Source organism: Phalangium opilio, unplaced genomic scaffold, assembly GCF_054372755.1.
Source record: "Phalangium opilio isolate 3A_F unplaced genomic scaffold, DU_Popi_V2 ptg000209l_1, whole genome shotgun sequence".
Classification (NCBI taxonomy): domain Eukaryota; kingdom Metazoa; phylum Arthropoda; class Arachnida; order Opiliones; family Phalangiidae; genus Phalangium; species Phalangium opilio.
In genome coordinates, this window is record NW_028324217.1 from 10,811,691 (window position 1) to 10,839,039 (window position 27,349).

At 36.3% G+C, this 27,349-nt stretch overlaps 2 protein-coding genes across 9 annotated transcripts in view; both read right to left on the minus strand.

Moving 5' to 3' along the window:
* Positions 1-27,349, minus strand: part of brp (ELKS/RAB6-interacting/CAST family member bruchpilot) — a 116,600-nt gene that overhangs the window by 28,115 nt on the left and 61,136 nt on the right. For 5 of the 6 annotated variants that reach the window (XM_089855833.1, XM_089855831.1, XM_089855834.1 and 2 more), the window contains exons 2-5: positions 10,649-10,801; positions 9,840-9,936; positions 6,225-6,352; positions 4,277-4,444 (exon numbers count right to left, since the gene is read on the minus strand). In XM_089855833.1, coding sequence (XP_089711959.1) covers positions 4,277-4,444; positions 6,225-6,352; positions 9,840-9,936; positions 10,649-10,801 — 546 coding nt within the window. The remainder of the gene's footprint in view (positions 1-4,276; positions 4,445-6,224; positions 6,353-9,839; positions 9,937-10,648; positions 10,802-27,349) is intronic. The other variant, XM_089855832.1, reaches the window with a different exon arrangement.
* LOC149619122 (uncharacterized) lies at positions 1,073-2,226 on the minus strand. Of its 3 annotated transcripts, none has more exons than XM_089855040.1 (4): positions 2,047-2,226; positions 1,686-1,981; positions 1,374-1,592; positions 1,073-1,302 (listed from the first exon to the last, which is right to left on the minus strand). In XM_089855040.1, exons 1-4 carry the CDS (start codon positions 2,089-2,091, stop codon positions 1,146-1,148), a joined length of 717 nt encoding a protein of 238 aa, XP_089711166.1. In that variant the 5' UTR covers positions 2,092-2,226; the 3' UTR covers positions 1,073-1,145. The 3 variants fall into 3 exon arrangements, with proteins under 3 accessions (XP_089711166.1, XP_089711165.1, XP_089711167.1); XM_089855039.1 differs by having other exon boundaries at positions 1,073-1,311; XM_089855041.1 differs by having other exon boundaries at positions 1,073-1,311; positions 1,686-1,984.

Consider the following 27,349-nt stretch of genomic DNA (forward strand, 5'->3'; position numbering starts at 1 on the left):
GATGGTGGTGTTAGAAGCCAGGTGTACAGACTGGTGTCCATGTGGAATGGACAAAGACGAGAAGGTGGTGGTGTTTAGAAGCCAGTAAGTACAGACTGGTGACCATGTGGAATGGGCGAAGGACTAGAAGATGGTGGTGTTTAGAAGCCAGTGTGTACAGACCGGTGTCTATGTGGGATGGACAAAGATCAAAGGCTGGTGGTGTTAGACAGGCAATGGAGTAATAGCCTGTAAGTGGAATACAATTTCCAGGAACTGCAAATGCGGTCAGGAAATTGAAAATACGTTTGCTCCGATTTGCAAACTGCGAACGCGGTCACGTGGGTGTAACAACAGACAGACACGCACACAGACAGACACGTCGAAATTAGAACCTCTCCGTGACATACGTCACTCGGAGAGGTAATAGAACCTCTCCGTGACATACGTCACTCGGAGAGGTAATAGAACCTCTCCGTGACATACGTCACTCGGAGAGGTAAAAAGTGCGGTAGCTTCCTGAATACATTTTTAACAAATCACGCGTGAATGAACAACTAACGGACAACCAAAATTAGTCTTTGACATAGATATTTAGTTTAATGACTTGATAGTTTTCGACTAGTATGGTTATCGAAACCTCACAATTGAAATTTTAAAGAGTCGAATTGCTCTTGTTGATTCTGAGCGTAAAATTGCTCTGACATAGTAAGTTATTAAAGTGATAGAACCAAGTTTATCAATAGCGAAGAATTGGCAACTCGGGTGTTAAAATAGATAGAATGTCTGTCAAGGATTATAAAAATATATATATTTCAATTAATTTAACCCATATTTAATTTTAAATTTGAGATTTAAAGTTAGACTTTTTGAATGTGGCGCTTACTGGTGGCGAAATCGCCAAACTTGGCTAAGACATTTTTCTCCACCCCTCTACCACCCTCTCTCCAAGTTCTGTAGAAGGTTTCATCCAATCCAATAGTGGTTTTCCTACTATCCATGGCGGCGCGATACGTAGTTCTTGATTTTTGACTTAAGTGTAAAAGTTTTATGAAACAACGAAAATAAATAATATCCTATTTCGTGTATAAGATTTTAAGAAAATACTTTAATTTGAAAAAATATTGCACATAATAAAATGATTTCAATTGCAAATCTTTGGATGTTTATATTGGGAATGGCCCTGCTTCCATAAAACCATGATATTCTTCCGATGGATATTCTCTCCTGATTCTGTTAATAGCACAACTTGGAATTGGTCGCCTAACTCTCCTCCCCAATCTTCTACAAATCCAGCGAGTATACAACCGGTATATCAAATATCTGTATGTTCTAGAAACCAGCAGCTTTATGTATAAAATATTTAATAAAAATATTTTAAAACACAAACTCACGGATTTATTTCATCAGGTCTTGGCACAAAATTATTTTCCCGAAATTCATCAAATAAAATGTTTAAAATATTGGGTCTCATTATGTCATTAAAGGTGTCAGTTTCAATTATGCAATTTAAATCTCCTATTAGTTCTATGAATCTTTGATTTGGAGGATTATCGCGGCAACAAAAACTTTCCTCGACTGTTGGCATAATAAAACATTGTCCGCAGTTACACCTGTTAGACATAAATGGGTTTCGTCTGTTAATTTACAAAAACCAAACCTTAAAGACTTTGATTTTTAATTTGTTTATTATAGATTTTAATTACCAATCAGTGTTCTGCAGCCTCGGGTTATCTACTTCCATCACTCCCTGCTCTGCAGCAGCTGCCAAAGGCTCAAATTGATATGGTTGTAAACCAAACTGTTCATCTTCTACCTCTGAAGAGGAACCATCCTCATTCGCCTCGTTAATAATTACTGATTCTTCGGATTCAGTACTATCTACTTCTGATTCTGAATCAGATCCCGAAATGATAATTTCTTCAGAGTCTTCCAATAATTCTGAACTTGAACTGGATTCTGACATTTTGTTACTTAAGCAGACGACATAACAAACAAAAACCTACTATACGGCAAGAAGTTTCTCTAAAATCCTACTATTTTGCAGCGACCAATGAAACCGCTTACCTTTATGACATCATAATGGGGCAAACAAGTTGGATGGTGACCCATTATATATTCTTAAATTTTTAAATTTAACGGAATTTTCTTGATTTTAACAATATTTTATTAATTTTTGATGTACCCCACGTGGTTGTAGGCACTTTTTTCTACTTGTAAATGCCTAGCGTTTGTACTAACATAAAAAACTTGGTTCTATCCCTTTAAAATGTTGTGCAGGGTAGTTGATTTTTTTTAATTTTTTGGATTTTTATTGATTTATTTTCTTATTTTTTATTTTTATTGAACTACTAGTTAGTAAATTACCAACCTGAAATCTTTTGAATCAAAATTAACCATAAAAAAATAATGCCATTTAAGTAGCTATTAGATATTTTCTACAGAGCTATTCCTATTGTTACATTCAAATTCTTGTACAAAAAAACTAGACCAGTATTTCATTTCCTAGCCTGTTTCGAATATTACTCCAGTTAAAATTGACCACATGAGTGACAAGACAAACTTGCAGTTCTGGGAAAAACTTATTCTGAAATATGCCAAAACCATGATTGTTTTTAATTATAGAGGCCTTTTCTAGTCAAGTTTCTTAAAATTTTTCTTGGAATCTTAGAAAACATTAGTTTTTAAATAAATAAATATTTGATTTTAATCAAATGATTTTTTTTAAAAAATCATGATTTAAATCGGTGATTTAAATCCAACTGATTTAAATCAAACAACCCTAGTGACTAAAGTATATTTCGCATCGTACTTGATCATTGCAAGACTTCAATACGAGATATTCAACAAGGAATCAGGGGAAAAAATTAAAAGAGTACGATGAAAAAGCAAACCAGGTCTAATGTGAGATGGGTTTTGGTTTGTTCTTATCTCTCAGCTCGTAGAAGAAAAAGGGTCTTCATCACTCCCTTAGTCCGTTATATCTTGGAATGAGAAGTTCTCTAATGACTATCTGACAGATGAGACTAATGGCGGATACGGCCCCAGTTTCGTACAGCGTACGCTTCCTATTCAGTTTTTTTTCCTGCTTTTCCCCACTTCATTATTTTCTCGAATCAATTTCCTCTACCACTAAATTGTCGGCGTTGTTATTAATTTGAAACCGAGAAAAAATTCGAATGTAGTTTCTAACCAAATGATTATCGACTCTGGAAAATCATTCAGGATTTCTTATAGAACCCATCTAAACCATTAATCGGACTAATACACTTTTTAACGATGGAAAAGGATATTGTGAAGGATCCATGATGAGTCGATAATGAAGAAGCTATATGCTGGACATGGTTACTGAATAAAATGGTTTCTTCAAGGGAAGATAAATAGCATAACGGAATTAAGCAACCAAAAAATATCAGTCCTGGCTTTAAAAATGCACCCTCTATAACGGACGTGGCTAAACTATATTTTCAAACATTTTAAATGTTTTATAACAATAATAATACAAAGCATCAATGTATCTTTCTCTAAATTGATTCAAATATTCAGTTTATTTAGTTTAATAAATAAAATCAGATTATTGTCCGATTTGCAAATTATTTGATTCAAAAAGTCAATATTTATGGAAAAATAGTTTTCTATAAGAAAAGTATTTTTCCTAAAGCGAATGAAAGTTCTTGGAATAACCACAAAAGAGAAAGAGAGAATATGTGAATGTACTTCGATCTTTATCAGGGGCAGCAAACGAGGAATGAGTCTCAAAAAACATTTAAAGTCCGATTATGAGCTATATTGATTAAAACACAACGAATAGGCCAATCGGTGAAGGCATCTCAAGCTTCAACTTAACTTGGCCCATGCATAATGATTCTCAAAATGGGTCTATCATGAGAGGTTCAGTCGGAGATCTGTACTATTATCTTTAAGGATGGAATTTATTATTTCAGTGGTTTATACAACTCTACTGCAGTGTTATTGTCTCCATGTATTTCCCAATGTTTCACCAAAGGTGCCACGTTTGATGCGCGTGATTGTAGCACACCAAAAATCAAGGGTTTATCTCACAGATGGCCGTACTGTAATACCTAGCTAAGGTCGCTGCTAACAGAGCCCCCTCCGAACCACCCCAGTAATATATTTCCTCCTCAAAACTCGGGTTTCAAAGACCTATTAGTATGATCAGTCCCACTGAGCCCAACACTGAAGACAACGTTTCCCTTCACTCAACTCTGTTGTTTTGTAAAGGTTTCAGGGAAATTTCTAGCTTGTTCATTTATTTTTAATAAAATCAGCTACTTACGTCTGCCTGCAGCATATTATAGTGCTCCTCTTTGGCGCAAAGAGATTCTTTCAGGACCGCAATGTGCCTCTGATAGTCTTGGTGTTGTTCTTCCAGCGTCCTCATTTTGGCACCCATTGCCAAAATTTCCTGATCTCGTTTGTTTAATTCGATTTTCAGCTCCTCCATCTTATTGAACGTAATAACGGTTTCAATGTGAATAAGTCAAACATCGGCTTAATTTTAAGAAAGCACGTGCAAAAGCATCACAAATCCGAGTAGGTTTAATGCAACGTATTACTAATCTAAGTTTTAACGGATAGCTGCGAAGGCATAATTAACGGCTTCGACAGCATTTTCAACATTATTAAGATAGTATCTAAACAGATTAAAGAACTGTCTACGATATGGTTTATTTTCGTGATGATAAACAGTACCAATAGAAATAATTCCATATTAAAGAGGAGAAAAATTAACATCGTTCGCAAAAAGACTATCAACGACATTTCTGTCATACTCATCGCTTATGTTCTTGAAAAACCAAATAAAAATTATGTGGCATAACAAATCAAACCGTTGCTTCACTAATTTAAGAACGCTGTAGTGAGGAATTTAGCAATGAAAACATTTTTTTCTCCGTTTATTTGTTTGTCGAACTAGGGCCATGAAAGGCCATTCAGCTCCAAAAGATAAATGCACAAATAGTTGAAATTCAAAAATGATATTATGAACATTAAAACTAAGATTAGATGACTAGGGGGAGATAATTTTGTGTACCTAAGGGATGACGCATCTCATTGTGTAACCCGAAATATTTGAAGTCGAACATTTTTTGATCGACAAGTTTCTAGGCCTTGAAACGAGGAGTTCGTCATTTCCGAGAACGAGTACGGAAATTGCGTGATTTCAGGATTTCGTCACAAATCGGGTTTAGAATTTCGAGACAATGATTTCTAATCCTTAATTTTAAAATATTGGTACTGCTCTCTTTGATTTCGTACTTCGTGTCTAATATTTCACGAGAAACGTACAGAATTTAATTTAAATGGCAGACCATAACGTATTGGTACCGATATTCGAACAATCTTGCAAACATAAAAAAGACGCTGACCGTTGACATCGCCGTAGAAATTCATCCATTTCTTTCTTCTGATAAACAACCTAAGCTTAAAGGGGCTGGTCGGAGCTGTTGGGTGAAGGGGGGGGGGTCAAACCGTTGGTTAGCATATTGCTTACCCGCCAACCGCGACGGTGGCGCCATTTCTTATGGCCAAAGAGCTGGGTGTTTTCCCCTGAACTAAGGGCGGACTTCACCCCAACAGCGCCGGTTAGCCCCTTTAAGAATTTAAAAAACCACCGGTGTTTGATCTCTTAAACTTCTCCGAATGTCGATCCTTTCCTTTAACAGACATATATAAGACAACGGAACAATTGTTTACTATACAATTCTGTATTTCTAATGCTTAGAACCACGTCAAACATCGAACACTTGCATTGGTCAGTTCAATAAGTATGAAACTACCTATTCTTCATAATGCTAGAGACTTACTGATAGCACGGGCCACTAACACGTTTGAGCTCAAGTCGATCCCCTACAAGTTGACTCTCCTTACGAACTCCAGTTTTGGCTTGGCAAAGCTAGAGGCATTTATGGGCGGGATTTATACGTGCATGTATAAATCAAGCCCTTTGGCCTTTGCCAAGCCAAACCCGGAGTTCAGGAGGAGAGTCCCCTTGTAGGGGAACCAGGCTTTATAAATTCCACCAGGGAAGGCCATATCACTAGTCGACACAATAACAGCTATTGTACAATTACGGTAGTTCTTCAAATTATTAGGGATTGTTTGTTTACTTGGAGAAACAACTCGAAAAATTTCGAAGACAGCGATGTCTTTCATATGTTTGCGAATTGTAGTTTAAACTTAAAGCAAAAATTGAAGAATCACACACATAAAGATAGAAATTGTACCTTATTTAGATCCTTGTCCTTGACATCCATGAGACTCTCAAGATGCCTCGCTCTCGTTTCCAGTTCTATTAACCTCGAGCGTAGTCTTTCGTTCTCTAACCTCTCTTCTTCGGATCGTATACTCCCTACTCGGGATCCAAGGAAAGAAAAAAGCTTTGATTATCATTTAGAATTAAAAGAGAAAAAATAAACAACAAGGGAAAAGCGTGCAAGTTATATCTGCACAGGGTTAGAGCTAAACATTATCTATCCATTTCCTCAAATTTTAATATCCACAAAGATAAAACAAAACAAAAAAAAAAGAATCGGTTCAAGAATTTCGACTTTGAATTAAAATAAGGCCGCTATTGGATAGAGAATGATAAAAATTACACATAATTAAGTCAAAAATCACTTAAACTAGGTATTAAAAAATTCAGGACAACATGATAAGGTTGCAATTTTATTTTAAATTCAATGTCCTTGAATCAGCGGTGATATTTATTAGGTGGTATTTTCTGGCAAATAACTTAAATTTTAACTAGCTTATGAGACAATTAAAACGAAAACTATTGTGCATTCCTGCTTCATTCGGATAATTAAATTCCTTGATTTCATGATAACGTTTTTTGCAAATATTAACAGTAACATATCCTGAAATATTGCATATGGCTGCCAAGAAATTTCAAGATCAAATCTAGTTGATTAGTTTTTAAACTGATGTCGTGACGATCTGGGAAGATTTCAATGTATAAGTCATAATGACTTGACGAGAAGTCATCCCAATTTTCACCCTTTGTTAGCAATGGAACAATTTCTAGTTTTAGGTTATGAAAAATTGTAAAAGATTTCTGTTTCAACTATGGGACCTCATAGTAAAATACATCTTTTTTTTTTTTGATATGAAATATCTCTTTTTGATTATATTGTTTTCGATATTTCAACTACTTTCTACCATATATTTTATCAACTGGAGTGAAAAATGCCTAGTTCTTAGAGGGATAATGGCGTACAAAGCGATCATTAATTATTGATCTAAATAATTTTCCCAAAAATAATAATAATAAAAAGGACCATGTAATATGTTTTGAAAATATCTATTCTAAACTTGGCACTTAAGCTTAAGACTCTCTAGTCTCCACAAAGTAACATTCTGTCTCTAGCTAAAGATCTGTTCCACAAGGAGGTGACACAGTTATGGCAGCGGAATATACCCGTTTTATTTTACAGTATCGAAATAATTAATTTTTTAAAATAACTATTATTCTACTGTAGTAAACACAGACGTATTTAGAATTATTAAAAACTTAACGTTCTACTTTAGGACTAGAGTGAGCGTGTATTATTTTGTTTAAGGAAACATGAAAGCTACGAGGAAGAAGAAACTTCCAATGGGGATTTGCTTAGCAAAATGTTCCAAGAATTTTTAATTATTTGCGTGAAAGTCCCCCTCTTTATTCTTAGTTACCCTAAGTGCAGTTTGGTGGAAGTTTTAACGAGGAAAAATTCGGTCATTTGGGAGCTTGGGCATACTTAGTTGATAATAATGGTTTTCGGAATGTTTTTATCTACGTGTGATTATATAAGGTTTAAAATTATAAAGTTACGTTAAAAATAGTAGATATAATAATGTAATTTTTGTGTTATTTTTTTTATTAGCTATGGGATGGACCGCGCTATTTTGTGCTTTTATTTTATTGGATAAGTTTGCACACTTATTGTTTACACAATATTATCGTCAAAAAACAAGCGTAGATCTTAATAGCCATTATTATTACCCACATCGCATGATATACATCTACGATGAGGGTATTAGTTTGATCTGCTCTGTTGTTGTTGTTGACGTAGTGTCAGACTACCGCCTTTGGCAGTATAAAATTTTTCGTTCGTCATTGAAGGGAGAGGATTGTGGTGAGGTGATGTTTTTCGTTCGTGTATTTTAAAATGAAGGGGATTATAATAGTAAGTTTAAGCATTGCAGTTAATTGTCAATTGTGTGTAACGTTTTCTCGATGTATTTAAGGCGAGAGAGAGGATTATGGTATTGCCTTAAATTAAATGGCAGGTTTCCTACTCCCTTTAAAATTTCTGTCACCCGTCGACAATAAAGAATTTACGCTTTCAATCCTGCTCCCATATTCCAACATTCAAAGAAATCGAGGGAAATTTTGAAAGCAAAAGCAAGTATGTACTGACGTTATTTTTAGAAAGGTCTAAAGGCATTGTTTTTTACAATCCCAGAAGTTACGTGTATTTCTGCAGAACTCGAGACGAATTTTAAAAGCAATAGAAAGTATACACTAGCTTGGGATATTACAATTAAAATATTAATAAATTTATTGAAGTGTGAATTACGGGTAATCATTTTTAGGTGGCAATCGTATTAACAGTTAAAGTCTGCGCATCGTGGAGCTACTCACCCACGTTTTCAGTTTGTGTCACTCTATTACAATTACAACAGAAGTTAGGATTGCGGGTATTCATATTAGCACAGTTAAAGGTAGCGCCATGAGTTAATAATATGTTAGATCCCTATAAGTTACTCAGGCTCCATAGGCGTAATGTATCCAGCGATTTCTTCTCATTTCGCCCGCGCCGCCGCGCGGGAAAAAAATCCGAATGTTGCGCTCTCTCTTGTCGAAAAAAAAATCCCGCTCGTACGGCTCCTCCACCTCGAGTCGTCGGCTGCTTTTTCACCAAGGGAGTGTTTTAGTCGTGAATGTTTTTGTTTTAAGAATTTAACATTAAATTATGGCATTTGTGTCAGTACTGAGACAAAAAATTGCAGGAACTCAATGAAATTTGCCGATATTGATAAAGAATGCTAAAGATAAGAGTTGTTATTGAAACCAGAAAATTATACAACTGAGCTAAATCCAATCCACTGATCTCTTAACTGTTTTCTTAACCGAGGCTAGTGAGCGAAATAATCGGCTGCTTAAATAGCTCCGATATCATTGGCTAGCTTCCACTACACGCGCTTCCGGGGAAAAACCGGAAAGAAGAGTAAATAAGCCGGCGGCGCGGGAGAAAACGCTGTAGAATAAAACTGAAATGCCTGACTAACTTATAGGGAGCTAACATATTATTAACTCATGGTAGCGCGCATAGAGAGGATATTCACCCCCCCTATTTCAACATTCAAAGAAATCTAGGGAAGTGCAGTACCATGTGGGTACTATTATAGCCCAGCCCTTGGGCCATCTTGTTTTTAGTTTCTAGGGCCAGGTATTCGGCTGAAATGCCCCAACGGAGTTACTTGCTCTCACAAATTGACTGCATTAAGTGCAACACCGTTTCTAATGCTCAGCGGCCATAAGGAGTTATCAATAAAAACACAACTAGACTTAATTTTTAAAATGGATTATGTGACTTGCGGCCTTATGGAAATTTAGCCAGTATTCACAATAACGGTATTACCTCCATACATATACGTAAGTATTATCGAAAAAACATTTTTTTCTGCGAACTGAAATACTCTTAATGTAAAGAGCCTAGGTTGAATTTTTGTATGTTTATAATAGCAGTTAAAAACCATTTTATCAAACAACAATGGACGACGTTTTACGGTTTTCTTGAACGTAAAGGGACTGGCTATTAAGCGGAAAGTTTTGAATGAATTAAAAATTAACTTACCGATTCCTTTATTTTGTAGCATCTCCATCAACTTCTTGATGCTCTCGTCTCTTGCAGCCAGCGTTTGTTTCTGCGTCTCTATCCTCATCTCCAATTCCTAACACAGTTAAAAACAAGTTTCAAATATGGTTTTTTGACTGGAACTAGAGAACGCCGGTACATAAATTATTAATCATATTTTTGCATTTATTGATTTACTAGACCTCCAATTTAATGGTAATGAAAACGATTTAATCGACATTAAAATTGGGTCATAATAAACCCTTTCCTAAAATCGTGGTTGGGAGTGAAATTTTTGAATGACCTCAAAGGAAAGGCTACTGCATTTCTTTTTATTTCGAAAAAACGTATAGATACCATCATCAATACTAAAATTTATAAAGTTTTTAGAAATTAAAGTTTCTAAAAGGAACGAACGCATTAGGCCTATCCGTAAAGAATAACATGACGTAATGTTGTATTTGGAGACTCTAGACTGAAAATGATCTCTGCCTAACGGACAGGTCTAACGCATAGGGTCGTGCCAGCCCGCACAAAAATTTAGGACTGCTAATAAGGTGCAAACTTAAGATAGTTGGCTGGACCTTGTCTGAACCTTTGACTACACTTGACAGCAGGCTCATCCCTCAAATTATTTAGCTAAAAATCGATCTGCAATTTTACTGCTAAAGTTGATAAAGAAATGCATTACAGCCGCTAATTCAGCTAAACTGACTTAAATTTCTGCAAAAGTGGCCTTATAACTGCAGATATTAAAATGCAGCAATATCAACTTTATTAATTTAAAATACAATATCAATTTTACTTACTTTCACTGTTTCCCTGAGCAAAAATATTTCTTTGGTCATGTGATCCTTCTCTTGATAGAGGGCTTCGAGATGTTGCTGGAGTTCGGCATCCTGGTTACGCCCATGAGACATCCGCAGTTCTTCTTCCAATTGCCTCATCAGCTGCGCTTGTTTCTGATAAGAACAAACAAAAAAGGCAAGGTTAAAGGTTGGCGTTCAGTAAACGGTTTACAGTTTTACAAGGTTTGTATAACAGTCTAGAAAACATTTAATCAAAAATATCTGAAACTGATAATTATAAAATGCCTTTTGTAAAGCATATATTGATTTCGTTAATTCATTAAGGATCGTATGTACATAAACTACGTCACGCAAAAAAAGCATTTTCTGACCCCTCCCCCGTCCCTCCTGATCTCGATTCGACACGTTTTCTCAGACCCTTCCCCTTAAAACCACGTAACATTTCTTTAACGGTCTCCCACCCCCCCCCCCCAACGTACTATAATTTGTCTTTATTTACAAATTTAATTCGATTAATTTGAAAAGAGGCCCTTTTTTCTTGAGTGAGATTGCGTTCCACTCAGAAATATTTTACAGACTTGAAAAATTCAAAGTTTTCTTCCGTTTTAAGATTTTTACAAATATCGTTAGCCTCTGATTGAGCTTTAGAACTTTAATGTTTGGATGTGCTTTTTATAACCTTCAAAATGTTTTCCATAAAGCTTAGTTAAACGGGCACACTTTATAGGTTTCAACATTGTCACACGAAAAATTAGTCTAATCGAACCTGGGATTCATATTTCGAAAATGTGCGAAAGAAACGAAACCATTTCAATCGGAAGGACGACCCTATTTATCCTCGCTAATGTTAGTGGCAAATAAACAGTAACAGTGACATGAGAGTTTAAGCTGACAGCTACCTAAGTTCTGCAGTGAACTGGTCTGTTTATTATGTCTCTGAGTGACGATGACGTCAAGGAGAGGTATTACAGAGGACGTGTCTGTTTCTCTGTCATCGCGTTCGCAGTTGGCAAATCGGAGCAAACGTATATGCTATATCCGGACCACGCTCGCAGCTCACAGCAAGACGACCCAAGGGCTGGGCTCATAATAGTAGCCACATCGTACCGTACTTAACAGGGCCCCCTTGATGCCCTACCCTAAACAGTGATAAAATTATTACCCGCATAAATTTACTTATATCCCGGGGAATAGAGGAACAGATAGTTTTAGTGATTATCTCCTCGATAGGTTTACAACATAGACTTATGCCGACGCATACTTATCGCATCTTATAAATTTATAACATGAGATTAAGCCCAGAAGTGTTTGAAAGAGAAAAAAATAGGTAAAACACCAAACTTGAGATCTTTCTTAAATAAGTACCCAACCTTTTATAGTATAGAAAGTTGTTAGGATTCTTAGAATGGTCATGATTAAAGTATGAGAAATTTAATTATTTAAGAAAACCTATTAAATGCGTCTCGACTTGGAGAGGCTTATTTTGGTTTCCCAGCTTGTTTTAAATACGCTTGTTTAACCAAGAATTAATTTACTATAAGAATGCCTCAGTCACTAGATTTTACGCTTCTACTCTTACGCCGGTGTTAGTGGACAAATAAGCCCCACCCCTTTCATGTCCGTCATTGCTCTGCGCTTTCCTATTGGATCCCGTGGGGATAGGTCATACAAACGCGATTGACGTATTCCGAATAGAGAAAAAAACCTCGAACAAAGTAAACAGAAAATGGAGGCTGCCAGCGGTGCTGAAACGGTTAGGGAATGGTTTTTAATTGCCATTAACAAGTTAGTTAAAGGTTTTGAACCTAACTTAATGGATTTTGAATACGTGTCTACGTGAAAATCGTTCGTTCTATATTGTTTCTAAATCGAATCAAGTTTACCATACTTATGATTTCGTGAGTTCCAAAAACCAAACCAAGGCTTAACGAAAAGGTAAAAGAGATATATGGTGGAAAACATAGAATAAGATAAAATATTAAGTCCCACCTTGGTTTCCAGCCTCCCCCACCCTTGAGGGGGGAATGTAGACTCACGCGCGCACCGGACGCCTTTTCAGGCCTTCTTATAGTAAATTCCTTCTTGGTTTAACGTAAGCGTTTGTAGGAGATCATTGCTTAAATTTTCTACTATTTAAGCGATGATCGAATAAAAGTTTTTTTAAATTATTGTAGTGGTCGTTCCCACGTTGGACTTTGGAGTGTTGTGTTTTTTTCTTCTCTAACAAAAGAGAGCCAATTGGCCTCTTATTGACTTCATAATAAAATTAATGTTAAATGTGACGTCACACATCGGAGAACCCCTCCCTCTCCCTCGTCACGGACCGTCACAAACTTAAAAAACCCCACCCCCATAAGAGTGAGACGAAGATTATGTACGGTCCCCTAACAAAAGAGAGAATCTAAAAAAAAAAGTTTTAAATGGTTTTGAAAAAATTATATTATGGAATACGCTTAGACGCTACTCAGTTATAATCGTTCGGTTTTGACACACATTCTTTTTCAATAAAATTAGGGACGTTTTTTTAGAATTATAAACTTCGCATTGGGAGGTATCTATTTACTTTACATGAAGCACATTTACTTCAGTAAGATTTATCAGAGCAACCATCCCCAAGGGTAATGAAATTTAGAAATGTCTCATTGGTTCTCATAAACGATAACTATCTTGGACCTTTAATTAGTGAAATTGTCAAAATTAAGAGATTTTTTCACATTAAAATAGTGTCACAGGTCCTTTAAAAATCGTGGAAAACAGAAACTTAAAAGGAATATTTTTACTAAGCAACAATTAAAACACATTTCCATTTGACGAGGACTAACGAAAATTTTCCCTTCGTCAGTACAAAACCTAGTATTTTGCAATAAAGATCAACGTGATAAATTGTATCCCACAATCTGGTTAGGCGATATTGAGTCGCATTTAGCCCGTTTATAGCCAAGGTGACCTGGAACCAAGATTGCAACATATTGCTGTCCCTCTTATCTCTTTTTAAATGACCAATCAGATTTTAAGAAACAAGTATAAAGTTCAATGACCATTGGCTGATTTTTACATTTCCGATCAATACGTCAAAAATAAGGACCACGTTTCGCACAATGCAATTTTAGCGTCAAACGTCATAAGTCCCAAATACCTTCCAAAAAATCAAAGCAATAAAAGCCGAAGTCCGACTGACCACCCGCAGAATTGAGTGTTTGATAGCCTTTTTGAGAATCCTCGTACCCGAGGGGTCGGTCATTCATGAAATCCCGTACGCTACCCGTGAAATCCAACTTAAGAAATCCGAAATCAATGCTGATTTCGAAATCAAATATAAAATCCGAAATCAGCAACGAAATCAGAAAATAAACATAGAAATCTCGAAATCAGAAGCGAAATCACAAAATCAGTAAAGAAGTCGTGAAATCCATTACAAAATTCACGAAATCCAAAGAAATCACAAAATCCTACGAAATCACGTGAAAAATATCAATCCATTGGATTTTATCGAATTCTGAAATCAAACAAAATCCGACGAAATCAAACCAAATTCGATGATTCGATGAAATCAAACGAAATCGGACGAAATCAAACGAAATCCGAAGAAATCAAATTGGATTTCGAATTCCCGTACACTTTTTTCCAAAACGTCCAACCCCTCGCTCGTACCTTTATTATCGCTAAAAACAGAGTTTCTCCCATAGACCAGCATGCTAAATATGGACTCCTTCAATTTTCACAGCAATACGCGCTTCTACATATAAAAATAATTCTTTGGACGGGTTTCAATAGCGCGAGCAGCTTGCGTCGTTGGTAGCGTGATCGAGTGGACTATGGTAAAACTCTCCGGTCAGTCCTACCCAGAAGAACACAATGACAACCAAGCGATAACAGTTGCAGTAGGCCTATACCAATACGTTTAACTTGCTACCAAAAGCGTTAGACTAATTGAACCAGGCTAACTTTAATCGTTCGCTGTAAAAAAATTACTTTTATATATGATTTTTTAGAGTTAGTATAAATAGTTCATCTTATCAATTCAAAATCACTCATGTACACAATGGACCTGTATTAATTGGACCTTGACTAATTGTATTTCAGTAACAAAAAAAAATTATGTTATCTAATAAGTCTGAACTAGAAGCATTTTAAATTTTAATGTGTGTCCTCTTAAAAGGCTTCAGCGTTTCGATGTGAGCAAAAAGTTAATTTCACAATGAAATCTTTAGTTATATCAGAAGAAAGATGACACTATGTATCCTCTTAATACTTTAGTTATACAATGTCATTATTCTCAGGCTCACCCTTTTAGTTTGTTTTCATCAAACTTCAGATGGGCATAAGAATTGATTTTAAAATAAGTGCTGCTACTTCATGGAGAATAGTTTATTTAAAAACTAAAAAAATGGGCATCACACCGTAAGGTGAATTCTATAATTGTTTGGCACTAAATCCCCGGCAATCATCCCACCAACCTCGTCTTGGGGTGGGTCAAAAATCCACAAGTGCATTTAATATGAACAAAAGTAAGCAAGCATGCCGAGAAAGCTAAAATATTGATAACGGTGTCTAAATGAAAACCTAGTTGTGAATAGACCTTTTCATAACGCCTGAATAATTTATGATTCTTATTTTAACGGCGGTAGCTGGTCATTAAATAGCAATAAAAGATGCATATTCAGAGAATGGGAAGATAATATTCCGGTTGACTCGGAGAGGTAAATTTTAGTTTTTTCAACCTTTTTCTGGTATATAAAGGTTACTCAAAATATCAAAGCATTGTTTAATGCTCTAAGCTCACATTGCTATTTCTTCAACGCTGATCCTCTTTACAATTACAATGCTCATCTTTATAAATAAAGACACGCATACTTCGTGAAAAGGTAAAAAATAGTGTATTACATTTTCAAAATTAGGATTTTGGTGATTCAATATTCCTTTTTTTTTGGTAAAAATACGATAAATGTTGGAAAATGATGTATAGATAGGTCGTTTTTATACGTTCTTCTCTTTAAGCAATGAAGCCGAAAGGACTTGGTAGACACTTGAAAAGAGAGAGAAACTCGACAAGTGAAGCGTAAAATCCACTTTGTTCACAGGAGTTTTTATACACGAAAAGCACTTTTCGTAATTGCCCGCCGAAATCATGAAGTCCCAACTCCAAAGCTCTTCCGAGGTATACACGTAAACCATACGCCTGAGATATGTCTATTGAAAGAAGCTTTCTAAAATTGAGAGAATGATGGAGAGTATTTTACAGAATTAGACCAACTTTTAAAAAGTAAAATATTTTTATCTTTCCATTATATATTTTGATCTGTGTTGTCCATTTTCTACTTCTTTATTAATTTTTTCTTCAACTTCCGCGGCCTCAGGGGCGTAGCAAAATGCCAATTTAGGGGTAGGAGGGGATAATACGAGGGGTTGGTCATTCATGAAATCCCGTACGCTACCCGCGAAATCCAACTTAAGAAATCCGAAATCAATGCTGATTTCGAAATCCCAAAAAAATCCGAAATCAGTAACGAAATCACAAAATCAGTAAAGAAATCATAAAATCAGTAAAGAAAATCAGAAAATCACGGGAAAAATCTCAAAATTCGATGAAATCCATTGTATTTTATCGAATTCTAACTTCAAACAAAATCCGATGAAATCAAATGAAATCCGACGAAATCAAACGAAATCCGGCGAAAGCAAACGAAATCCAAAGAAATCAGATTGGATTTCGAAATCCAGTACACTTTCCAAAACGTCCGACCGCTAGGGATAATATTATCATATTTCGCCGTTTAGACTGGCTAGGTTTCTACAAATATCAGATTAGACTGCGATAATCATGACGACTTGGAAAAGAACATATAATATTGCACAATATTGGGTGATTTCCTAAATATTGTCTGTTTTTTGAAACCTTTTGTGATTAACACTAACACGATTTTCGATTTCATCGTAGAGATTTTGCCAGTTTCGATTGGGATCTTTGTTTAAAACACTGAAATTATATTACCTTTAAGCTTCACAGGTTATACCTTGGCTTAAAAGGTACGAAATTTCGCTATTTCGTTAGAGGTATCACCAAATATTTCGTGGTTTCCTTAATTTCGACAATTTCTAAAACAAGTCGCCAAATCTGCAAAGATTCGTCCCGAGATTTTAGGAAGCTCTCACATAAACGGAACCCACAATAGCGGTTTCCCGAAAACGCAGTTTACCTGTTACGGCAGTTCACTATACAGCGGTTCTCGCAAACTCGGAGTAACGTTACCGCAGTTAACTAAAGAGCAGTACTACCGGCATGTGAAAAACGATAGTGGTTTATGGTGGTGTAGGTTTGGTTATTTGAACTTCAATAGTATTAAGTCAGGTATGGTTAATTAATTCACGTTAAATTTGGTTATTTATACCTTAACAGTATGAGATCTGTTCAAGTTTGTTTGTTTTATTTGAGCCCCCAATTGTATTATTCGTTAGGTTGGGTTATTTGAAGTCAAATAGTACAAGGTGAATTGAGTCACGTTGCATATTGTTATCTGTACCCCAATATTTTAGGTCAGGTTGGGATAGGTTTGGTTTTTTTAACCCCCCTTAGTTTAAGTTGAGGTAACGTTAGGCTAGCTTTGGTTGTCTGAACCCAATAGATGTAGGTCAAATAAGGTTGGGTTAGGTTTGGTTATTTGGACCCCTATTATATCAGGTAAGGTATGGTTAGGATTGCTTTGGTTTGGTTAATTGAATCTCGATAATAAGGTAAGGTGAGGGCATGATTGTCTATTTGCACTTAATAGGTAAGACAAACTGAACGGTTAAACATTGTTCAATAGTTAATTTAAACACTGGTTTTTCCAAATCAGCAGTTTTGAACAACGAGTGAAAGTCCGTCCCAATGAGATTTATGTTGACTGGAAATTCTAGCGTATGGGATTTCTATCCAATGGGAGTATACCTTAGATAAGGGTGGGCTCTGAGACTATTTAGATTTTTATGTCTACATAGACGGGAAACTCTTTTCGGTTTCCACTCCCTCAAAACACTTGACAACACCTGACAGCTCCTGATAGCAACCATTCGTTGAAAATAAAAAAAAATATTAAGATAAAACATAACAGTAATATTAGCGTTGTCTATTGTTAGCACATTATTTATTTTCAATCTTCTCATTACTTAGCCAACGTTGAAGAGGTTTGCTAACGCTTATTTAACCAAAGTCGTACTCAAATGATACAACCAAAGAAGGTTAAAAATTCGTGTTGGTTACTACTCGGTTTAAGTGAATAAAAGTTGTGTTATAAAAACTTTTATCAGTTATTCAGCACCTCTCCGAGTGACGATGACGCCACCAAGAGGTATTACACTGGACGTGTCGGGGTGAGTCTGTCTGTGTGTCACCGCGTTCGCAGTTGGCAAATCGGAGCTAACGTATATGCAATATCCGGACCAAGTTCGCAGTATCATTGTTAGGGTTAATATATAATAGGTGACGTTGGGCTAGGGTTACGAGAAACGTCTAGCCTCCCAATAGCAGGGCTTCCACAAAAAGATTCACGCAATTACGGGTTTCCTTATTACTAAATGTGAATCAATCGCCTTATATATCCTTAATTTCCAAAAATTCTTAAAGAAGCATACGCTAGAATTTAAGCGTCAACAATAGCTATGTTTAAGAATAACGCTTCTTGAAACGACTAAAATTATTGTATATTATTGACGATTAAAATAATGAATATCAATTATATTTATTTAATTATTTAAGAAAAACCTGTTAATCGCGTCTCGACTCGGAGAGGTTTATTTTCGTTTCCCAACTTGTTTTATTCTCATCTGGTTGAATGAAATATTGCCTCTCTGAAGGGACGTATATTTGGTCTTTCTTCTAGTTGTCCAGTGTTGGAGAAAAATTTCGACGACTTATATTATTATAATAAGAAACATCCTGCTTTTTATATATGTATGTTTGCAAGGTCTGACAGCTTTTAGCTTCCAAAACATGATAAACATATTGTTGGTCAAAACGGTAGTAAGGTCAAGACTGACCACACTTTACGAGTTCCTCGTCTTTTACCGAACACGTGTTACAATACCTCCCATTTCTATTCAAATGAAATCAAAGTCATATCTGGAATTTCTTTGTTATAATTCAGGAAACGTGGCTCGAGAGTGTGTGAAGGTACAATAATGCTATAGCAAAGAGAAACCGGAGCTAAGAAACCAAGATGAGGAAGAAAAAAGAAAGTGTTGAAAAACCAATCGTTTCCGTCACCATGGAGACAGAAATCCCCCAATTGGCAAAGTGCCAAGAATTGTCGCTCGTCGACGACCTCTTAAACGTGTGTGATGGTCCGAAAAGATTTCACTTCTCTCTCCCTCTTTCCCACTTTTCTTCCGTCGTCTACCGTCGGTCGTGTCAGTGTCACTACCTACAAGGCTCCAAAAGTTTAGCAACCGCCGTAAGGGTTATATCCATGCACTAGTATCAGGATATTAGTACTAGTCAACTACTAACCCAGCCACCAAAATGTCGCTTCGTGTTAAAAGCCCGTCAGTGACTGCCGGATTCGTGTCAGAAAACGAAGCAGGGATTTTCAAATTTTCCCACAACTTTTAGCAAGAGAACAATGTCATAGAACAATATCTTATCAAAACTAATGGTTTGCGTTTTTTAATTAATAACATAACGTTTCGGTGGAATAGTTAAAACTAAAGAGAATTTAAATAATTTAAATGTAATGAAAAGTGTCTAAAAACATGTATATTTCCGAGTGTGGTCTTTAAAGTGTACATTTGCCTCCACCACACCAATGATATTGATTTTGCTTCTTTTGGTTTTACAGTCACCATAGCCCTATTTCTCTTTCCTTAAGTATGGTTCTGCTGTAAAGTATCGACATTGTCCACGCGAGTCAAGAATATAGAGACTGATTCGACGTCAGGAGATACCCCTCTACACTTTTACAAAGGATGAGTTCTCGTAGTAAATATCATTTCGATCAATTCTTACAGCCATTTGTGCTCAATGACAATGAAGGTATAAATAATTTAATGATTTTCTTTTTCAGATTATAATACCGAAAAAAGATTCTCAAAGCTACCTATCTACAAAATAGAACTGAAAAAAATAATATACCTTTGTTGTATAAATAGATTTTTAAACTGAATTCGTGTTCTTTTTTTTCTTTCTTGAAATTCTAAGTATTCGCTAGGAATCCCAATGAATAATGTACGAGAGGCATACATAAAATTGGCAGTCAGAAAGAGTATAAAAACATCTTAGAGCCTGCAGACATTTGCAGAGATAAAATCGTATTGAAAAAGAAAGCAGGAACTAGAACGGGTGACTACGTTTGTCAACAATAGCCAAAAAGCTGGGTGTTACGAATTTAAAATCTTAATTTACAAAACGTCACCTTCCCATTACAATTTCAAGTACATTGAATAATTTTCCAACATGTTCCTCCATGAAGTGGATTTTCTGAAGGACAGGCAAAGCGGTACCTTCACTGTTAAAAATGCTGCTCTCCATCGCCGAGTTTCAGCACATGTGACAGGATAGAAACATATTTTTCGTTCGGTGAAAATGGCGCTCGTCAATTTACCTAACACTCGAACAAATATTTTTCATGTGGCGACTGAGAATGTATAAAATTGTCAGTCTGAAACAACAAGACGACCCAAGGGCTGGGCTCGTAATAGTAGCCACATCGTACCGTACTTAAAAGGCTTACAGAAAATTTGAGTCAATAGCCCCTCGATGCGCCACCTTTGACGGTTTTTAAAATGATTACTTCAATTATTTACTACCGTTATAATTATAATTGTGTGACACGAGCGGAAAACGTGAGATAGTACCCCCACGATGCGCGTCTTTTAACAGTGGTAAAACGAAATACCCGTAAATACCCATTAAAAGAAGTACAAAAAATGATAACCCTTAATCCTTACTTCAATAAATTTACTTACGTTATAATTGAAATATCCGGGGCCACAAGCTAGTACTTTCCTTTAAAATTATTCACGATTTGTGGAGAAATACACGTAACATCTAATAATAAACACCGCCTTAAGACCATTCTAAATATAACGTCGGTATATACAGGCTTTTGCTTTTTAAAAATTCCCCTCGATTTCTTTGAATTTTGAAATAGGGGAGCGGAATTGAAACCGTGAAACCATTACGGGTGACAGGAATTTTAAAGGGAGTATTAAACCTTCCATTTAAATTAAGGCAATACCATAATCCTCTCTCTCTCTCTCGCTTTAAATATATCGAGCAAACGTAAAACACAATTCAAAATGCTTAACCTTGCTAGTACAATTAAATGCAATGCTTAAACTTTCTATTATAATCCCCTTCCTTATAAAATACACGAACGAAAAATATCACCTCACCAAAATTCTCTCCCATTCACTCTCCCTTCAATGACGAACGAAAAATTTACACTGCCAAAGGCGGTACTCTTTCACTACACCGCCACCGCCAACAACAACGGGCCAGGTGAAACTAAGACCCTGCACATCGAAGATGTTCATCATAAGATGTGGCTAAAAATGTTCGGTCTTGACAGCCACAATTTCCGGCACAACCAAGTGTTGGACAAACAAGGCGCTAAGGAACCGAATAGTGGTAAAGTATCTTTTCTAAACTGGTTTTCTTGTCCTGATAAGATAAGGGGCCCATTATTCCTCTTACTCGAAGCGAGAAACAAAGAACCAGGTCATCGGATCTTGATGAGGATTACCCTTATTTAAAATGGACTTCGGTACGTTAAAATATCGCGGTTCCAACCTCACATCTATCGTGACTTCAGGATTGGTTATTGAAATGTAGGGAAGATGTATTGCATTGGAAACGACACACTACTTGTCGGCTTGAAACCTTTAGTAGTATTGAGGACATTATAATACATGATCAGCGGGACTCACTTATAGGAGAAAAGTTAAATTTGGCATTTCCATGATGAAATTCAAGTCAAGTCAATATTTACTACTGACCACCTTATTTGACTTTTAAAGGACATTAATGTTCTTTAAAAGTCAAAATTAATATTATTTCGAATTTGATGTAGACCTTGCAACATCTTCGAAAGTGGCGCCCTAAACAATCAATTGCCAAATGATGCACTTTAGGGTGGTGATATTCAATCTTACCATATTTTAAAAACTAAGCATATCCGTTTAAGTTAATTCCATTCTTTCAGCACCCGAGGCATTCCTCAGCGAGATCTAGTTTTTATTGTTATTTCCAGCTTTTTATCTCTGCCTTATAAATATGCCTATTTTCCTTTCCCTGCACAAGAAGCATTAGCCATAAAAAGCACGGTTTTATCTCCTCGTTTCTGGAAACAACTAGAAGCTACAGTCGGCTACTATCATCCACCCACGGCATTTTCAGTTTCCCGTTTACTGAGGAAATGGCCCCTCCTTCCTCAACTGTGCACCTCTTTTTTACCAATTTCACTATGTTTGTTAAACCAAATTTTGGACACATCTTTTGCTTTATGGCCTTAGTAAAAGAAGTGTACTTTTATAAGAGATATATGTACATCATAAGCACGTTTCTGAGTTTAATCTAGCCTAGCCTAATCCAGAAAAACAAAAGATATACTCTAGCAAAATGTATTTTCTGGTACGCTCGCGTTTATCCTATTTTACTAGCAGGTGCAACTAGTTCTTGAAACTATTGAAAATAAAAATGTTTTCCTATTGGCACTAGTATTATAAATCATGTATGTGAATTATGCTCAGTCAAAGATTTGAAGTAACTTAAAACCAACAGGACGTTTCAGTACAGAAGTTGTTACCTAGGTGTAAAATGACCGTCATTTTAACAACGTTAAAATATGGTTTATTTGCATCCTTGTAATGTATCATTGAAAAATAACTGCAGATTAATTGAATTACCGTAATTCTGATTGAAAGGGTAACCTTGATACCACCGTGAGAAAGGCGAACAAACCATACAGTTCAACTGAAGAAAAAAAAATAAGGTCTTCCTGCATTTATAGTGCCAAATTTTATCCCAGGTCTTTCCACTTAAACTGGTGTAAGGGCAGAGGGCTTAAAAGATGTTTACGTCATATCTTTGTGTGGATATATAGGATTATAACATTCATACATCCAGAACATTGTTACACAACTGAAAGTCAGTATAACAAGTTGGGAAAACCAAATTATTACTTTCTAATCTAAACACAGGTCCACCAGCCAGTAAGAAGAACCGGAAATACGTAGCTCAAATTGGCGGGATATTGCGAAGGTCATTTGTAAAGGTTTAATCGTTTAACATTTCCCTGTGTATCCTCATAATTCTAATGAGGACCTAATATCTATCACTTAAGTGTGTATTTAACTTTCGGCTCACTCTGAACCGTTAATACCTCTTGTAAGAGGACACGAAACAAGGTCAATTCTAGTTTAAATCTAGAGTATCTTATTTCATAGACCCAATCGCTTCACCACTTATAGAGAGCCGAAGTATTACAATTCATATTATATAGTGGGGTTAAAAGTTGTGTTTACGCTATATATAAATGTAGTAAAGCTGAATTAAAAAGTAAACACCAAATTAGAAATGTTAATATAAAAGATGTTCTTGGAATATTGAGATGAAACAGAGCTTTATAGCTACACAACTACTTAAAGAATCGTAATGTCGAAAAATATTTAAACTATTTCCATTTAATATTCTGCAAAAAAATGTTATCGTTTTGTAAGAGATCTTTTCATCCTACTCACTTTATATTAACTTTGATATTCGTGTAGTGTTTCGATTCAGATGCAATCTTCATTACTCGTTCTATATAAACTCTCACTTGTGTCATTACATAGAAAGAAGTTAATCTTAAATAATTAAATAAATATAACTGATATTAATTATTTTAATCGTCAGTATTTTACGTTAATTATAGTTAAGTCGGTTTAAGAAACTTAATTCCTAAAATAATTTTAAACATAGCTATATTTAACGTTATACTTCTAGGGAACACCTATATCAGAACTTTTGTAAATTTAGGGTATATAAGGCGATTGATTCACACTAAACGATAAGAAAATGCGCAATTGCGTGAACCTTTGGTGGAAGCCCTGCCATTGGAAGGCTAGACGTTTCTCGTAACCCTAGCCGCTCGCCGCGTACATCTTAAGCCTAACGATGATGGAGTAGAAGCCAATGTTACAGATTGGTGTCTATGTGGTATAGAGGAAAGACCAGTAGATGATGGTGTTAGAAGTCAATAAGTACAGATTGGTGTGTATGTGGTGTACACGAAAGACTAGTGCATGGTGTTGTTGCTAGAAGCCAATAAATACTGAGGGTGTTGAGTGAAAGAATTGGCGGTTAGTCAGCAGAAGAAGGTATAACGACTAGTTAATGATTGACGTTAAATAAGATAGGTAAAACAATGAAGTAAAGTTTTCGGAATTTCTGCGAACGCGGTCCGGAAATTGCGAACACGTTTGCTCCGATTTGCCAACTGCGAACGCGGTGACAGACACACACACAGACACGTCCATTGTAAAACCTCTCTGTGACGTCATCGTCACTCGGAGAGGTAAAAAGAGATGTTTCAATAGGGTCTGTGTCTGAGTGAGTTTAATTTTTCCGTTGGTGTTAAAATGATTCGATTATCAAACTATACGATTTAAAACCTATGAAAACAGAATGGGTGATAATGTATCCTTAGATGGCACGAAAGCAGACCTTAATTGCAAATCGTCCCGAAAGTACTAAACTGAACAGCTCCCATAACTTAGAATAGAAAGCCTGTATACAAGTTATACAATTGACCCAAGGCTGGGCCATAGTTGTAGCCACATCATTATCTACTTAATTAGCACTAGAGATGTGAAATTACCGTAATTTTTAAAAATAGTAATTTACCGGGTAAATTACCGATTAAAGTTTAGGAATAACAAATTCCGTTGAGTCGGTAATTTACGGTAAGATATAAATCGGTAATTTACGGACGGTATATTACCGACTCACATCTTTAAGCCCAAATGTAGGTAGAGGCCGGGACTAAAAATTAATAACCCCCGACCCCGCAAATTAAGAAGTAGCCGACCCACAGATACAAATTCAGAAGTAGCCGACTCACAGATACAAATTCAGAAGTATCGAACCAGGAGTCAGGAATGGAGGGTTGAAATGGCTAAGGTCAAATCATAATAGGCGACAAATGATCTTGGAAACAACTGGCGTGGCTTATTTTACGTTAGCGACGTCATAGGCACACGCAAAAATCGTATTTCCCGCTTAAATTATTTTCATTCATTCATTGACTGCCGAAAAGTGAAAATTCGTCTGCTATCATTCTCCACTCTCTACCCTAGTCCCTAGGTCTTCTGCCCAGGCCAGCTCCGCAAATGCAGAAGTATCCAACCCCCCGACACTTTTAGCTAAACTAAAAGAAGAAAACTCCAAGTTTCTATCGAGCCTTTATGGTACAGTGGAGAGCTGCCTTACCGCTGCGCGAGCAACCCTGGTTCGATTCCAGGTTGCGGGTGGGTTTGAAAACTATCATGTTCCTTTTAAGCCAAAAACTAACGATAGGTCTGTCCACACTACAGTGTTTGCTTCCATCGCGAGCAAATTTGCTTGTCCACACACAACAAAAGTCGTTCGTACGCTCGCATCGCATTGCTCGCGGCTCTGCATCCAATTAGAAAAGGTCTTGAATCACGTGATTGAGTCTATATGTTTTTTACTGAACAGAAAGGGTTCAAATTTAGTCATATTTTCATGGCCTTTTATGTAAATTCTATACAAAATAGTATTTTAAAAATACATCTATTTATATTTATTTCGTAGAATTAGATTTAAAAATAAATGATCCATATATGTGAAAGAATTATTTTTTGATTTTTACCACGATTTATTCTTTACGTTTAGGGTTTAAGATATGACGCATGATAAATTGTAAACGATTTGCAGTCGTTGGTGATTGGTTGAAACGTTGTGGAGGTTGCCTTCTCTCCTTCCGTTGCTAAACAAAAACCAGTGTGTGTCGAAAGGACGAGAGCAAAGCGCACGAAAAACCGATTGTGTGGACATACCTTTACGGCTTGAAAGATAGAAGGATGAAGTGGAAACCCCCACACCTTTAACGTTTTCTATATACCCCCACCTACGGCGCTCTCAGCATCCTCAGCGTTTAGGTAGGGTCGTACAATACGGAATCGTAAATGATGCCCCCTCTGACTTAAAAATCGAAGCTAGTTCTCATAAAAATACAATGGCGGCAGCACTTAACAATCGCCTACCGAAGGGTAGAGGCGTGCACAAGGCACACTAGGAGAGTTACGGTGCCGCAGGTCGCCCATCATCATTTCCAAACCATCTTAGTATCTTACTTCATTTATCCCTGGCTACGGCTCGGGTCAAACTAAGACCCTCATCGTATACTATGATTTGGCTTAAAAACCCGGATTAATGTAAGAACTTTGTAGCATAGCATTATCCCATGTTTTCACCATTGAGAAACTCCGTCTGATTTTATTTTCGCTCCATCCACAAAATTTGTACTATTCGATTCGACGTTCTTATGCTATCCAGAATAATTTCTCTCAAAATTTCATGTCAAGGCGACGAAAGGGTTTAAAACGAATAGAAACTTTGATGACTCCAACAGAAAAGATAAAATGTTATAGAAACAAAGAAAGGACTCTTAAAACCGCTTTAAACTTGTTGAAAAGTTAGGAAAAGAGAATCCTTATTTAAAGCTTATTCTGTACTATAGATGTAGAGGACTACAGACTCTTAAGTTCCCACAGTCTCAAAACTAAAAAAAACTTGCTTGCCACACTTTGATGTTTTTTTTTGGATGAAACCCCATTATCCGAAATAGGCGCTTTTTTTAGAAAAATATCCTACCTATCATTTCTGCAGAAGCAATAACCTGGGCTTCTCGAGGATCTAATCCTCTATTCCCGTACACCCACGACTTCTTTGAAGGTTTTTTGCCCCAGTTTTAAATCCATTAGCTTGGCCCTTTTATCAAAGATATGAACCCGTAAGATGATGGGCGTCATAAAATAAGTGCCGCTCCACAGATCGTGCAATTGCGCTAATTTTAGCTTAAATGATAAAAGGGAATACATCCATTCATAAATAGTAAAGAAAATTTGGAGAAGGCTAACGTTTGAACTTCAAATTAAACTTACAAGAAACGTCCTTAGTAAGAAACAAGCTTAGTAACAATTAAAGCCATTATAAGTTGATCAACAGAGACGGTGTCTGATAATACTATTTATTCTTAATGAAGTAGCTAACAGATTTTGAATATAGTGTGTGTAACAGATCAGGCGTACACTTATTTTCGGTGAATGTATCTGTTCCGCTGACGAAAAAATAGTCGGTATAATCAAAGGGGAGAGAGAGGAGATAGAAACGCACTTTATAAAATCCGCTGAAAAATGGTAAAATAGGAGGGGGGGGGGTAGTAATTTGTTTTCGGTACGTTTAGTTTCAGGACGCATATTCTTTGCGCATGGGGGGAACCTACTCGTCTTGTGTATGTCAACCCCTACGTTGCTGATGACGTAGCGACAAAGAGGAGAATTAGTAACGTCAAATATGCCCGGGAAAGCTGCGCAAAGGCGCCGCGGCGTACCCCCTTTCTCACCAGAACGCATGGAACACGGCTGCATACACTGATTCTCTCTCCGTATCTCTCTCCTCTTTGGTATTATTAATGTCGGACCTATGACACTGGTCTGCAATTA

Bases quoted from the DNA above. Each gene is read 5' to 3' on its own strand.
- LOC149619122 (XM_089855039.1), bottom strand. From the start codon at position 2,091: ATGGGTCACCATCCAACTTGTTTGCCCCATTATGATGTCATAAAG. The intron at 1,593-1,685 runs GTAATTAAAATC...TATGTCTAACAG, and splicing joins AGGCTGCAGAACACTGATTG to GTGTAACTGCGGACAATGTT. The intron at 1,312-1,373 runs GTGAGTTTGTGT...GCTGGTTTCTAG, and splicing joins AGACCTGATGAAATAAATCC to AACATACAGATATTTGATAT.